Source organism: Acomys minous (genome assembly GCF_964271855.1).
Source record: "Acomys minous genome assembly, chromosome: 10".
Lineage (NCBI taxonomy): Eukaryota > Metazoa > Chordata > Mammalia > Rodentia > Muridae > Acomys > Acomys minous.
This window is the reverse complement of record NC_140491.1, coordinates 109,030,175-109,045,937: the sequence shown is the minus strand read 5'-3', so window position 1 is coordinate 109,045,937 and position 15,763 is coordinate 109,030,175. Positions and strand designations below refer to the sequence as shown.

Sequence of the window (15,763 nt, the reverse complement as noted above, 5' to 3'; positions counted from 1 at the left end):
GAGAGTTGGGTTCATGCTTAAAAACACTTGCTGCTTTTCCAGAGGACCTGGGTTTAATTTCTAGTACCCACATTGAGGTTCAAAGGGATTCAACGCCCTCTTCTTCCCGCTGCAGGCACTGTGCGCATGTGGTACACAGATATACCTGCAGGCAAAACACCTATACACACATAAAATACAAATCAATAAATCTCAAAAGTAATTATGACCCTAAGTTACTGCCTACTGTAAGTAGTGTGCTTTGTTGAGTGCTTAAAACAACATTTGTTAATCCCCTTTCTTCTGTAAGACTGTTTATTTTATTCTTTGACAATTTATTGTGTGTATAGATGGGATCTGGGACATTTTCATCTTCTCTCTCTCTCTCTCTCTCTCTCTCTCTCTCTCTCTCTCTCTCTCTCTCTCCTCACAGACCCTCATAAGTTCTTCCCTATGCATGATGGGATGGTGATGGGGCACTCACATTCAGGTCCTGCACACATCATCTCTACAGCTGCAGAGAGTTCTTGAGAACAATGACCTTCTCTGGTCCAGAAGGCACTGTTCCTGGACTTTTGGGGACATGGGTTGGTTTAGCTGTCCTGTTTAGGGCTACCCACACCAAAGTCACTTAGTCTCTGTGTCTTGGCCAGCTGCACATCTCTGTCGTCACCACTGCCCCCTGCAAAGTGACGCCTCTCCGATGAAGGAAGGCAGTTTGTTTTGTCAATTTTTATCATTATCTTTTTATTTTTGAAATTATAATACAACTATATCATTTCTTACATTCCTTTTTCTTTTCCCCAGCCATCCTGTGTAACTGCTTGCAGTGTCTCAGATACCGTACACAGCCTTTTTTTTTTCTTTAAGTATTCAGATATATATGAATATATGAATATTCCTAAATATATAAACACAACCTACTCAGTCCAGATATTCCTTGTCTATGATTTCAGGACATCAATTAGGGAACTCTTCCCTGGCGAAGACTATTTCCTGTCCTCTCAGCATCCCTTAGTTGCCTAGAGTTCTTTGTCTAAGGTTGAGTCCTTCTATGTTAGCTTTGTCTGTTGGTGTCATCCTTGTCATTCTTGTTCAGGTCTAGTCTTGGCAGCCATGTTGATGAAACTTCATGGATTTAGCTCCACTGACATCTCTAGGAGATGGACTCTCACAGCAACCGCTGCTCCCTCGCCTCCGCCCCGTCTTCTAGCTCTTACAATCTCACTGCCCCCTCTTCACTATGATCCCTGAGCCTCAGGTGCAGGTGTTGCCTGGTGGATGTATTGGTGGCGACCGAGCAGCACAGATCTCCTGTTCTCTGTAATGGCCTCTGTCTGTTGCAAAGAAAGGTTTCTTTAACGAGGAGTAAGAACTACACTTAATTGAAGGAAAGGATGCAGATATAGCAAGGAGTTACAAGTTAAGCTGGGCTAGTAAAGTGGTGGTTGTGGGTTCTTCATCAAGATCCATGACGTCACTAGCTCTGAGTAGTTGGCCTAGGTCTCCAGCACCAGTACCAGGCATGGTCTCCCTCTCTTGCCTACTGGTCAAGGGACAGTGCAAGTAGGACTGGCCAGACTGGACCAGGGCATTGGATGTAGTGCATGGGGTTAATATGGGAGATTAGGGACAGTGTGTGGAGGAGAGAGAAGGTGGAGTCATCCAGTTAAGCCCTGGAGAAGGATCTGCAAAGCCTGATTCAGCGAACAGGGTGGACGTGGCATGGGAGGGGCCTATAGGTTGAGGGTATGCAGTGAGAACCCTGGCAGAAGCCTGGAGGTCGGCAGAAGTTCCGGCAGAGGTGACAAGTCTAGGGCACCATATGTGGGACCTGGGTTAGATCTCGGGGCCTGGAGAGGGCTTGTGGAGAGAAGTACCAGGCAGATTCACGCACCCACATCCTGGGGAAGAATGTCATGCCATACCTTCTAAATCTCTAACTTTTTCCATAAACTCACATTTAAGAATTTATTTATTTACTCATTTATTAGTAAAGGAAAAGAAAATCCTTGTTTTAGAGCTTGGTCAGCGACAAGTCAAAAAAATAAAGATATCTAGTGTTTTGAAATTCGTCACATATCTAACTCACAAAACAAGTTAATTAAAGCAATGCCAAGTGTCATATGGACACGGTCCCTAAAACAGCTAACACATCTGGATTCAAAGAAGAACTCACCTGTTTCCTGCCTTTTTTGAGTAAACCATTTGGGTAACTCATACCAACCCAATGGCCGTCAAGAACCAGACAACCTCTACTTTGTTTTTGCCAAGCTCCAGGATTCTTGGCGTCTCTTACTTGGAAATAGCCTGTATTATACAATAAAAGAAAGAACAGTGACCTGGGAGTCCCATGGCTTGGTGTCTATTTAGTCTCTTTACGGATTTACTCTGCATAGACTGTAGGCCTAGGTTTTCTCATCTGTGAAAGGAGAGCCAAGGATCCCATCACCTGCTGTCAATCATCTTATAACTTGGCTAGGACAGTCTTCAAGTTTTAGAATTAAGTGGTTCTGTTTTTAGAAGTAAAAAAAAAAATCTGTTAGTTGTCTTAATTAGGGCTACTATTGCTGTGATGAAACACCATGACCGAAGCAGCTTGTGAAGGAGAGGGTGTGTTTGCCTTACACTTCCTTATCACTGAAGGAAGTCATGACAGGAACTCAAACAGAGCAGGAACCTGGAGGTGGGAGCTGATGCAGAGGCCATGGAGGGATGCTGCTTACTGGCTTGCTACGCCATGGCTTGCTCAGCCTGCTTTCTTATAGAACCCAGGACCACCGGACCAGGGATGGCACCACTCACAATGGGCTGGGCCCTCTTACATTAATCACGATTTAAGAAAATGAAAAATGCTCTATAGGCTTGCCTCAGCCACATCTTTCCTTTCAGCTGATTTTAGCTCTTTAGTTCTTCCTTTTTTTTTTTTTCCCGTTCAACTGTAGCTTGTTCATGGTGATGTTTACAAGTCTCAAGGTAATTGTACATCTGTATTTGTGTCTTTTTATGAGTATGAAAAAGTGTGGAGAGACACACAACAAGGATGCGGCTGACCATTCCTGTCCCTCTTGAACATTCTCTTCTTTCTCTTTAATTAAATGCATTTGTAACCCAGGTACACTGGCACTCAGAAGAGAAGATGGTACTTCCCAGACTCCCTAACAAATAGTTGGGGCTCCTGGCTCAGCCACTTTAACAAACACCAAATAACTGTGTCTTAAGAAAAAAAGAAAGTTATTTCTAATTCAAAAGCAAACTTGTAGCCAAACCTGGCGGTATAGGCCTGGAATCCCAGCCAGCCAGGAGGAGGGAGATCACAAGTTCAAGGCTTGCCTTGGCTACAGAGTGAATCAAAGCAGACTTGGCAGCAGAGAAATGACTTTTTCTCAAAAAGAAAAAAGAAAAACTCAATGTGAGAGGCCTTTGTTTCAATAGCCAGTACTACAGAAAAGAAGTTACACACACACACACACACACACACACACACACCGTCACCACTGCCACCACTACCACCTCCACCACCACCATCGCCGCCGCCGCCGCCGCCACCTCAGGAGGCCAAGCAGCTGTATTTCATGAAGTAAGGGCCCAGGTACCACTGGTCTGGCTGTTACAACATTTTCTAAATCAAGTTTAGCAATTCTTTTTCTCTAAATGTTCAAATACCTTTGGCCTTTGTGAATGATTTTTGTTTCAAGTATTCAGTTCTATTGATGGAACATAAAAGTAGCCATAAGCACTACAAAAATGAATGTGTGTGGCTGTGTTCCAATAAAATTTTATTAACACTGGAGTTTGGAATTCACGTAATTTCCATGGGTCACAAAGTATTCTTTTTAGGTTTAAATATTTACATACTTAAAAGCAGGCCAATAGGCCCTATGAAAATCACGAATGTGTTGGATTTGACCCATGGATCATCACAAATGGATCCCTTGCCATAAGGGATCACTCTGATCTACAGTAGCAGATCATTGCCTTCCAACCTATCTCTTACCCCAAGACGTGGAGAAAGGGGAAGCAAATGCCAATCACCTTAGGAAGACTCCATGTACTTATATCACCTCCACTCACATTCTAGTGACTAGCACACGGTCACACAGCCGAAGTTAGCAGCCAGTGAGCGTGAGGATCATAGTTGCTAGGTAGACTGGTGTGTACGTATCTCAAACTCAGGGGAATTCTACTCGTCAAAAGCAGGTGTGCACGTGGAGGGGAAGTCTGTGCCTACCACAGCACCGTGGAATTGAATTGAAGTAATGATAAAGATTATCTCCTAGACTCAGGGTCTTTTGAGATGTATCTTTCACCATTACCACCAAGAAATGGGTTTATGCTACTCAGTGCTAATAACTTGAAACACACAGTGGCTGCCAGACTGAGAGGGGAAAGGTTGCTTGCCATCTGATGAACAGCTTCTGCTATAGAGTAATGTTGTCAAGGGGCCCATGGAGAACTTCCACAACACCAAAAAGGCATGCATGCCCAAAGCAACTTTGGAAGCAGAGATTCTTCTGGTGTTTTTTTTTTAACTTATGGCATTATGTTTAAAAATATTTTTAAAATATCTCAGCCAGATATCCATATGATGGCCAGCTTGAGGCGAACCTGGACTCCATAGTGACACTTTGCCCTGCCACCAAAATGCCCAATACCTGCTAAACCTCAGTCTCACTTAACAGTCCTCTTCTAGATCCCAACATTGAGGTTACCCCATGTCCTGCATCAGAATTTTAACTTATACTTGAAGAACCAAAGGTAAAGGGCTGGAAGCTCGGAGCTTTCCTGGTAGATACAACTCAAGTTGCCCAAAAGAAGGAAACCTGTTTTCAGGTAGACGTGTGTCTGTGGCCAGAACTGAAGTCCTGTAGTTGCCGGGAATGGTTTTCTAGGTACTGGATGGACAAGGATGTATTTATCATGTCTAGTTTGGTGACTGAGTACAAAGCGGGTGCATTTTGTTTTGTTTGAGATGGCACAGGCTGACCACCTCACTGTGTAGAACAGCCTGGCCCGGAACTCTCAGTTCTCCTGTGTCAACTCCTCTGGGGCTGGGATTATAGGTATACGCCACCACATCTGGCTCAGAACAGATTTCTTGGACCCCTGTTCTGTACAGTGTATTGCAGTGAGCTCTGGGAAGTAAAAGGAAGGTGGGAGTGAACAGTAAGAACCATCTGTTCTTGGGGAATTTGAGTTCTAGGAGGGACAGGGGGTTTAGCATATACATAAGTACCATGGGTGTGATGACGAAAGTATGTACACAAGCCTTCACAGCAAGGAATGCGTGGCTCGGTGTTGGGGGTGGTGACAAAGTAGGCTAGGGAGGTCTCAGTCCAAAGTCTGGAAGAAAAATAACCCCATCTTTCTTCCCAAGAAAAGAATTAATTTTTGAGCTGAGATCCATCTTGCCCTTCGTTCATGTGATATAAATGTAATGATAGTCATGCCAGAGGGGTGTGTGTGTGTGTGTGTGTGTGTGTGTGTGTGTGTGTGTGTGTGTGTGTATGTGTGTGTGTGTGTGTGAGCGTGTGTGTGTGTGTAAATTCATGTGTCAGAATTGGGGCACTGCTACAGTATTTCCCCTAGGTATCTATATTTTATATATTGTTTGGTATTATAACTATTTATATACCTTGACTCAAGAGCTCCCAACCACAAGACCATTTACATCTCTCAAAAAAAATAATTGCGAACAGAAATACACTCGAGATACATATGTGTGTGCTCACACGTGCACATCCAGAGACCAGTTTCATCCTTTGGGGCTCATCTAAGAAGCAGTCAAGTGAACGGTCAAATTAAAGTCCTCTTTAATTTTACAAATTAAAATGGAAGCTATTGTGATATGGTAATAATTATTTATTGTTTCTATTTTCTCTGACTACTACACATGTTTGCATGTTGGATTTCAGCATCACAGACACCCCAAAAGCATTAAAAGGAAGAAGCAGAAAGCCTAAAGAGCCCATAAACAGGGAGAGATGACAGGCATTTTTGTAGCAGTTGGAAGCTGGGGATAATTACACCATTGTCTCTCACTCCATTCCCATGTGGACTTGCTTAAATGTCACTGGAAACAGCAACTTCTCACTCTTTTCCTTCCTGGGAAACCTTATCCAACCTGTGCTCAGACATCATGATAGCGCTCCTCAGCCCAGAGTGCAGGCCCCCGGGGGAAGGCATCTTCAGGCATCACGGGTCGTTGACCTGGCTATTGTTGTTTGTGATAGTTACCGCTAAAGTTTCTCAATCAATACAACATCAGCCCACCGAGCTCCAGGGACCAGAGCGCTGCAGCGGTGTGCTTAATCTTGGAGCCAGCCTGTGCTCTCTGCTCTGCTGCTAAACTGGGTAGTTGGCCTACTTGATGTGGCATTATCGCTGCTGGGGTCAGGTGTGAGCAGTTCGGCAAGGGCTGATGAATGGCTGGTGGTGGCGAAGCGCCTCTCCCGCCCACCCAGAGACAGTCATGATAGACTACAACCGCGCCTGCACAAAACTCTGTGTCGCTTGTTTGTGAGGCTTCTGAGTTCAGGGTGTAAAGGGATTGGCACTGTTGGGAGGAAGTGTTCAAAGCAGTAGGGCACCGTGACAGTCAAGATGGCTTTCCTTTATCAGAGAAGCTAGCTCTTCCACCTGTCCCATGACTTTACTGTGTCTATTTTCTTCCTGCCTTTGCTTGAGCAAGACTTCTAGGCAGAAAGGAAAAGGCAAATGGGGAATTATTTTAATTGTATTTAGATGGACCATCAATGTCCTGATCTTTGATGGAATAATCATTCAGAATGTTAAATGTGGACTTAGCAGTGTGATACCCACTAATGTGGAGGAGAAATTAACATGTGGATAATGGGATAGCCTCCACTATTGCTAAAAATGTAACACCACAAAGCCTAGATTATTCTTTTAAAAATAGATCTCTTGCAAGAAGTGTCAGCACGTTATTTATCTAGCTATTTCCTGTTCAGTACAATCCTTTTTATAGTATTCGGACAAAAAAAAATAAAAAATAAAAATGCTTGGCACGACCTAAATATTCTGTCTGTTATAAATGAAGGCATGCTTCTCTATAAGTAAATAGACCACAGGGTTGTCAAGAAAGTGATTAAAGGTGTAAACGTCAGGTCGGCAGCCTCTGCACGGATCAGAAGGCTTTGTTAAATATTGAATCACATAAAAAAAAAAAAAACCAGGGAGGAGACATCAGTGAATGGATTTCCATGGGTGTGGCCAACTGTACAGTGAAGAAACTGCTGTGGGCAGCTGTATTCTTCAGGCAGAACCCCAGACCTGAATCTTTGTATCTCGGATTCTAGTGTGAAGTTGATGATGTTTAAGGATACATCTTAGAGGATGCAGACAACTGATACTCTGCAGGCCTAGACTGCCCTGTTTCCCTGGGGTTGACAACTAGGTTACATTAGTAGTGTTACAGTATTGCTACAAGTCTGAATGCTACAAGATGATGTTTTTTCTCAAATGCTTAAGTTAGAAATCAACTTGTTTGTATGTGTACATGTGTGTGCATGTGTATGGAGGCCGGAAGTCAACCTTGAGACAGTCTCTCTCTCTCTAGAAGCTCAAACTCTCTGAGTAGACTAGATAGTGTACCACAGAGATTCGCCTACCTTTGTCTCTCCGGTGCTGAGATTACCAGGAAGCACAGCTGTTCGCAGTTTTTGACAAGGGCACAGGGAACAGTCTCAAGCCTCTATGCTTGCAAGACATGTGTTCTGCCAGTTGAGTTATATCTCTAGCCCCTTACCTTACTTTTCAATCATACATGTTCACATGACAATCAACCCTCACACACTTGCGAGGAAAATAGTGTTTCCATTTTCTTTTCTTTTCTTTTTTCTTTTTTTTTGTTTGTTTGCTTTTGTTTTTCGAGACAGGGTCTCTCTTTGTAGCCTTGGCTATCCTGGAGTCGCTTTGTAGACCAGGCTGGCCTCGAACTCACAATGATTCGCTTGTCTCTGCCTCCTGAGTGCTAGGATTAAAGGCGTGGGCCACCACACCTGACTGCAGTGTTTCCATTTTCAATGACTCAAGCAGTTGGTATGCACTCTAAAGCCCTTGTCCAGCCACACAGGACTGGGATAGGGCAGAAAGGGACAGTTTACTAAGTCTATATTGTTAAAGCCATTCTGAATAAACTATTTCAATAAGATGGTTTGGATATGGCAGACTTTGATTTTCTGTTCTCAGAGCTCTACTCCAGCCTTCTAATGATGGGGAGGAAGGGGCCCTGAGCTGGATGGCAGATTACCGTCATTGTCCTATCATCTAGTCTCCTGATGTTTGTGGCAGCAGGTGCTGACTTTGGCTGTTGATAAACTTGTGGGTATGGTCTCTTGATCCTGTGTCTGAGTGCGCATGCCCTGGAGTCTGACTAGGCTTTCCAGCCACAGAACCTGTCACATGTTGTTAGATCACATGCTCAGGCCCCCTCGGTTTCTAGTATAGGGATGCTTCAGGTGAAACTACTAAAAATGGTGCAAGCCAATCCTGGCACAGAAGAGCTCCAGTGGGCTGCTCTTCCCCGGCTCCACCCTAATTCCAGCCCCCCCCCCACCTCACCCCCACCCCAGACCCCACACTGCTGACTCAGCTAATTTCTTTGCTTGGTCTTGCAGTTGCTCTCAGTGCCTGTGGAGGCATCCTGTAAAGAGATCTCTTTCTGGGACTTACATAAGAAGCTGACACACACCCTTTTCCTACCCCGCTAGTTAGCATGACTCTTCCCTCTAGGGTTTCAGCACAATCGGGGTAGGGGGGTGGGGAGGTCAGGGGTATATTTCTTACTTTCTCTTAAGCCCCCCGCGGCTTTGCGATGTTTACAGGCATGGTACTAGGCCTTCGTCATAGCTTTTCCTCCTGCCTGTGGTATTTTTATCTCTCTTCTCTCCTCCGGCATCTATAGTAAAGAAACTGATGCTGAGGGGGGGAACATGTATGTGAGAAAGGACTAATTAACTGTTTTTAAAATATCTACCCTTTATCCCAGTGTTTCTCCTCTCCACAATGCTTATTAACTTCCTCCCTGTACCTTGATGATGCTCAGCCAAGTCAATGCTAGACTCTGAGCCGCAGGCTGCTTAGAGTATTTAGCATCATGTGAGGTCTGGTGGCTTGACAGATACTCCTCCCGATTCCAAAGGTAGAGGTATGCATGCTAGAAACTAGTTTATATACAAAATGGCCCTCACAGGCTCAGGTAGCTGGTGGAACTGCTGTAGGATCTTACAGACTCTTAGCAGTAGAACCTTGCTGGAGGAAGCGTTTGTGTGTGGGGGGGGCTTTGTGAGTTTATAGCGATGTCACACTTCCCACACTCTCCCTCCCCGCTTCCTGTGTGTGAGCAGAAATGGAATTGGCGAGCTTCTTGTTCACTTCGGCTGCTGCCACATCATCCTGCAAGTACTGACTGTAGCTCTCTAGAACTGTAAGCCCAAATGAACTCTTTCTTCTACACGTTGCTTTGCTCATAGTACTTTACCATAGCAACAACAACAACAACAACAACAACAAAAGTAACTAATACAATGATATTTGCTGTTTAGGATCCCAAAATGAGGTCATTGTGGGTGTTCCACATAGACTAAGAAATATATGAAAAAGATAAAAGTCAGTGGCCATCAACTAAGAAATGACAACAGCTACAAGAAGTAAGACAGACAAGAAAGAGAATGGTGTTTCCAAAGCTTCAGGGCAGAGTGACGCTGTGCAAAAATATATATTAATTTTGGTACAAGCCACCCAGTTTATGGTCAGGCGTCTGGCACTGCCACCTTAGGGGAATAACACATGGGATGGTGCTAATCTGGTTTTCCCAACCATAATTCTTTGCTTATGAGCTTCCTAAATATCTTTTCTGACTGGTTTGTGTGAATTATTTTTCAATTAACTCCCAGCACCACTCATGCTTTCTCAGGAAAATCCTGTTTAATTTTGCAAACATTTATTGAGCATGTACTAGGTGTGCCTGACGACAAAGATAAATAAGTTATGACCCTTTTCCTTCAAGAGACTCTGAGCCATGCCTGTTTGTGTACACAATTAGAAGTGTGTCTTTTGACTTATTCTGAAATTGGTAGCCAAGAAAGGGCTCTGTTTACGCCTCTATTGCGATCCAGAAGAGTAATTTCCATACAAATTTGAACTAAGAAGTTCCAGCGGTTTTTACACCGGCCCCATTTTCAATCTTTCTTCCCAGGATTGTCAAATTATTCCCTGTTTTCTGACACCGACTCCCCAGAATAACAATAATAAGGACAAATATCTCTGGATAATAAGATAACCTGGGAATTAAAGCTGGTGCTAGCAGTCATTTTGCCGTGATTGGGCCATGTTGGCTGGCCCGGGCTGGATAACAAGTACTAATGAACGGACACAAACACAGATTAGAGCGATGGCCTGATGGCCATAGGAACCTTCCTATCATTAACTTCGAACACAGCCTTGGCCCTTCAGCTCCATCTTTCATTTATGTGGGGCGTTGTCAAGACGGCTTTAAATGGTGAGCTACATCCTGGTGGATCTTCAGGATGCATTTAGGATCACACAGGTGATTGAGGGATGGGTTGGATACTCTGTGATAACAAGATGGAGAGACGTTGATGTCTAGAAAGGTACCCGTGGCTCTGGGTTGCTTTTTAAAACTGTGGAGAGCTAAACATCTCGAGCTTCAAGCTTGAGCCCAGGCTACTTACTCCAGCTTCCAGAAAGAAGAGGTGACAGTGGAGTGGGGCTCAGACTGCAGCTGGCTCTGCCATCCAGTGAGGGTGGAGGTTGCAGGGTGATGGCCTCTGTGCCTGTTTCCTCTCCTGAAGAACTGGGGCTCTACAGGACCTGTGAGCTCCTCAGCCAATGAAAGTTGGCCTGGCCATTAGGAAAGGCTTGGTCCAGTACCTGGTACTTAGTGGTCAGTTAGTAGACCACTTAGTAGTCTGACCTGCAGAAAAAGGGCATGAAAAGTGTGAGAGGCCCCCTTTCACTAACGTGAAATAGTCTAATAGAAGGCTAGACTCAGAGCCAGACGTGGTGGGGCACTGTAATTCCAGCACTCAGGGAGGCAGAGGCAGGCAGATCTGTATGAGTTCGAGGCTGGCCTGGTCTACAAAGTGAGTTCAGGACAGCCAGGGCTACACAGAGAAACCCTGTCTCGTTCTGAGAGCCTACCTAAGTGTTGGAAACTACAAATAATATCAAACTTTCTATGACTGCATCTGTAGCTACAGTTAAGTTGAATTTACAAACCAAGCACAATAAGATAGTGATAATAAAACAATTATAAGCATGTATTGTGATAAATATTCTTGAGAACATATGACTTATTTCTGAACTTGTCCACTTGCTATTTCTAGACCAAGCATAATATAATGAAAATGAAATGACCCAGAAAGAGAATCCGTGGATGAGGATGAGGGAGGTGTGCCCCAGTGCTCTCCCTTGTAGGAAATAATGGTAACAGTAGGTCACAACTGCATTGAGGCAAAACACGAAAACGTGGGCAGCCTGAAAAGCATCTTCGAGGGCAGTTTGTGCCTTATCAACCTCTAAAATTCTCAGACTTGGAGCTTCCCGAGATGGAGACTCTCCCATGGCCGTTGGTGGGAAGCCCTCTGGCACTTTGCAGTATTATTAGCAACCTCATTAGCAGCTCTATCCCTAATAATATTTTGTCATAGAAGACACACTGAAATGAGAACTCGACCCAGGAGAATGTATAGGAAGGGCTGTGATTCAGGGAATGGGAGACTCGGAGGTGGGAGTGAAGTCAGTATGTGTGTCAGAAAAGGTGCACAGACCTTGGGAGGCAGAGAGGGGAGGAGCCCTGGATCCGGAGCCCTGTGGCGAGTGAGCTACCCTACAGGTACAAGTGGACACAAACAGAAACCATCTTATCTTTCTCAGTGCATTTCAAGTTTAGAGATCTGTTCTGGGCTCAGTAAGGACAAAGAAAAACAAAAAGAAAAACAAAACCCACAAAAGAATGGTGAGCAGTCCTAAGGTCCATCTCTTTAAATGTTTGCCAGGCCGCACCTGTCTACTAATGTGGCCGGCAATGCGTCCTCGGAAAGGATAGTTTCCAGGGCAGAACTGGAGTCTAACTGTGTCTACAGGTGAGTGCCAGGAAAGCCCAAGCAAACGAACGAACGAAGGAACGGGAGGCAAGGGAGCTGCGTGCGGATGCAGAAGTTGCTCCATCGCTGGGTGGACAGGGGCTCAGGGACAAGCGGGCTTACTGAAGAAAAAAAAAATCAGCGAGGTCTTTGCTATTCGCTGGTATAAGCTAACACCCCCATTGGGGAGCACGGGCTTAGCAAATCTAGCTTTGTGTGTGTTAATTGCTGCGGTGGATGTAAGAAGCATGACAGGTATTCACTCAAGCAGAAAGAGCAGAACTTCCCAGCTATCTTCCACTCATTTTATTCAAAATTGAAAGGATGGTCTGCTGTCAGCTGGGGCACTTTGCTCTGCATAGAAAACCCAAAGCCTTCATCACCCCCTGATGGTTACAAGCAGGAAAGAAACCTCAGAAGGCGGGCATAGCACTGGCTTCCTTCACATATGGTCACTGCAACTATCAGAAGTCTTCACGTTAATTTTGCTTTGAAACCACAGCAGTAAAAAAAAAAAAAATGCGGGAGAGAGGTTTGTTTGCTTTAGCAGTTTTCAGTCAAAACAAAAAGCACCCAGAGGCCAGTAGAATAGTGTGAGCCACTTTGGTGGGGAATATAAGCTGTGAAATAAGGGCATTAATAACAATGGTAGCCAAGTTTACTCTGAGTTTATTATCCTAGTCTGCTCAGACTACCGTAAGTAAATACCATAAACTCGGGGTGGGGTAGGGGCGGTGGCTTAAATAACAGATATTTTTCTCACAGTGCTGGAGTGCTGTGATCAAAGCCCCAACTAATTTGGTTTCTGGTGAGGAACTTTTTTCTGGCTTGTGAGGGATGGCTGGCCTTCTCCTTGTCTCCTCACTTGAAAAAGAGAAAGACGTTAGGAGGAAGGAAGGCGAGAAGGGAGGGAAGGAAGGAAGGAAGGAGAGAAAGGAAAGAAGGAAGGAAAAGGGGGAAGAGTGTAAACTGGATGGTGTTTCCATGCATGTGTGTATGTGTGTTTGAACGCACATGTGCATGTGTGTACCTGCATGTGTGTACACATGTGCAAGCACACACACACACACAGTTGTGCAGGTGTTTGTGTGACCAGGTGTTTGTGAAGGCTGGAGGACATTCTTAGCTGCTGTTCCTCACATGCTACTCACTTTGATTGTTTTGTTGTTGTTTGGTTCTTTGGTTTCGTTTTTCAAGACAGGGTTTCCCTGTGTAGCCCTGGCTGTCCTGGAACTTTGTAGACCAGGCTGGCCTCGAACCCTGTCCCTGCCTCTTGAGTGCTGCAACTAAAGACGCATGCCACCACTCCCAGCTTCGCCTTGTTTTTTGAGCCAGGGCTTCTTACTGTTCTGGACACTCAGCGATGATGCTGTAGGGAACCCACTTGTCTGCCTCCACAGCACTGCGATTACACGTGTGTGCGGCCACACTCAACACTTTTTGTGTGGCTGCTGGGGACTGATAGGTCCTCATGGCCTGACACTTTTACTAGTGTCTCTAAAAGGCCACTAACCCAGTCTGCTCAGGCCCTCACCCTTGGTACCTCACTTCACCTTACTTACTTTGCAGCAGGCCTATCTCCAACATCAGTCAACACTGGGGCATAGGGCTTTGAAATTGTGGTGAGACACAATTAAGACACAGCACTTATAATATGCTAGCATCACAAAGCTTTGATTGCATGAACAAACATGCATACATGCATGTACGCATGCACACACGCACATACACACACAGAGAGAGACACACACGGTAGTTTAATCCTTTCAATCCAATGAAAAAGGTATTCCAAATAGTCCCATTTTATAGAAGAAGAAACTGAGGCTCAACATTTTAGCATCCTTTCTTAGGCTGCACAGCCTAAGTGATGACTTCATTCCTGTGGATGGAGAGTATGCTATGCTGAAAGCATCGCTTATATTTTCCCTGATCCTTGTAGAGTCAGTCTTGGCTGTGTCAAGTCCCCCCCAGGGACTCTAAACAACTAATGAGCCTTGACACCCATGATTAGGAGAGCTATATTGGAAATATTTGGTGCTTACACCCTCTCTCTCCACAATTGAAAGCTTGGTTCAAATGCACAGCCTCGTTTGTTCTTAATGCCATGTAGCTAGCTTTGCCTCTGACATCGCCCTGCTTCCAAAGCATGAGAGAGACAGAGAGAGAGAAAGAGAGAGAGAGAGAGAGAGAGAGAGAGAGAGAGAGACAGAGACAGAGACAGAGACAGAGACAGAGACAGAGACAGAGACAGAGAGACAGAGAGTATGGATCAAGTGTATCATATGCAAATGATCACAAAGCAAAGTAATATATGTTATGGCTATCAGGGAGCTTGGTTGGTGACTGGAGGGTCTTGTCTGCATTGTACCCAGAATGCATCTTGGGCAATACAGGCCATTTGGCCAGGGATTTTTGTAATAATGGCTACCCAGACCATTGCAGAGAGGGCATCGTGACATTAGGAGCTACTCCGTTCATGGGGGTACAGGCAGGGCTGGAGGCGACTGGAAGCCGTAGCATGGCGGGATGAGCATCTCATATGGGAAGGGGCCGAATCCCAGAACAGGAACAGTTTTCTGTGCTCTTCTGAAGAGCACTGTTGTGGTTACTGCTGGGATGTGCCGGGTCTTATGCCCAGAACAACAGGAAAAAATCCGTGCTTCGGCAAAAAACGATGATAGGAAAGACAGATTTTTGAATCAGCAAGTTGAAGACTGGGAACAATTGGTGTTGGAGTTCAGCAAAGATACTTAAGGTCTGAGTTCAAGTATGGGGCTAGGTCAGGCCTACATACCCTTTCACTATGTATTCTTTGTTTTCATCCTAAAGGACCCCTCCAGCGTTTGGCTTGTTTTTAGAGCTGAAGCCACTGGCTTCCTCTGAGCCCAATGAATCCTTCACCGTCGGCAGACCTTTCACCTCAGCTTCCGTTCCTCGTGTTGCGTTCTTGACAACTGTTGCACTAAGAGCCGACATGCACACTTGTCGTGTGCCCGGAACCGTGCTCCCTACATCTGATGCCCTGTGTTCATTTCACTCTCACCATACACCTGGGGCTTGGGAAATAAATACCACCACCATTCTCATATTTCTTAAGCAGACCCTGGGACCCAGAGCGATTCTAATGCCAATTCAAGGGCACAGAGCTAAGTTCGAATCCAAATGAGAAGTAAAAGTAAAAGTGAGGCCCTCCCCGGGGTCTCACAGCATCCTTCACCCCAGCTATGTGCCACGTCAGAAGTGACCACCATAGTTTGCAATGTCAGGATCACTTCTACCACTCTGTGTAGTAGCAGCGGGACAGAGGTGGCCTGTCCTCTCATGTGCCTTGCCTAGGTCCAGACCGATCTTAATTCTTATTATTATTGACTGGGCTATAAATAGGACTCCCAGAAATGAAGTCATCTCCCAGTCACTTCTCCTGGCGGTGTGAGCGCTTCTCATAAACCGCCATTGTATATGCGTTATGTTTTATGATTGCAGTGAAAAAAACCTTCCCTAAGACCAAGACTCCATGCCTTCAGAGGGTCATGTGATTTCTGCTGAAAGACCTAACAGGCATTCCTTTCTGTGTACGGCAGACTTTCCCACTAGAATATGCACATAGTAAGTGCTCAGAAACAATAAGAGAAAAACTTGTTTATCACTCAGGTAAA

At 45.0% G+C, this 15,763-nt stretch overlaps 1 protein-coding gene across 1 annotated transcript; it reads left to right on the top strand.

Moving 5' to 3' along the window:
- Positions 1-9,292: 9,292 nt before the first annotated feature.
- LOC311606476 (uncharacterized protein) lies at positions 9,293-15,273 on the top strand (the record flags this gene model as incomplete). Its single annotated transcript, XM_084797755.1, has 4 exons — positions 9,293-9,427; positions 9,546-9,650; positions 12,021-12,107; positions 14,937-15,273. Exons 2-4 carry the CDS (start codon positions 9,595-9,597, stop codon positions 15,271-15,273), a joined length of 480 nt encoding a protein of 159 aa, XP_084653881.1. The 5' UTR covers positions 9,293-9,427; positions 9,546-9,594.
- Between the last annotated feature and the right edge of the window lie 490 nt (positions 15,274-15,763).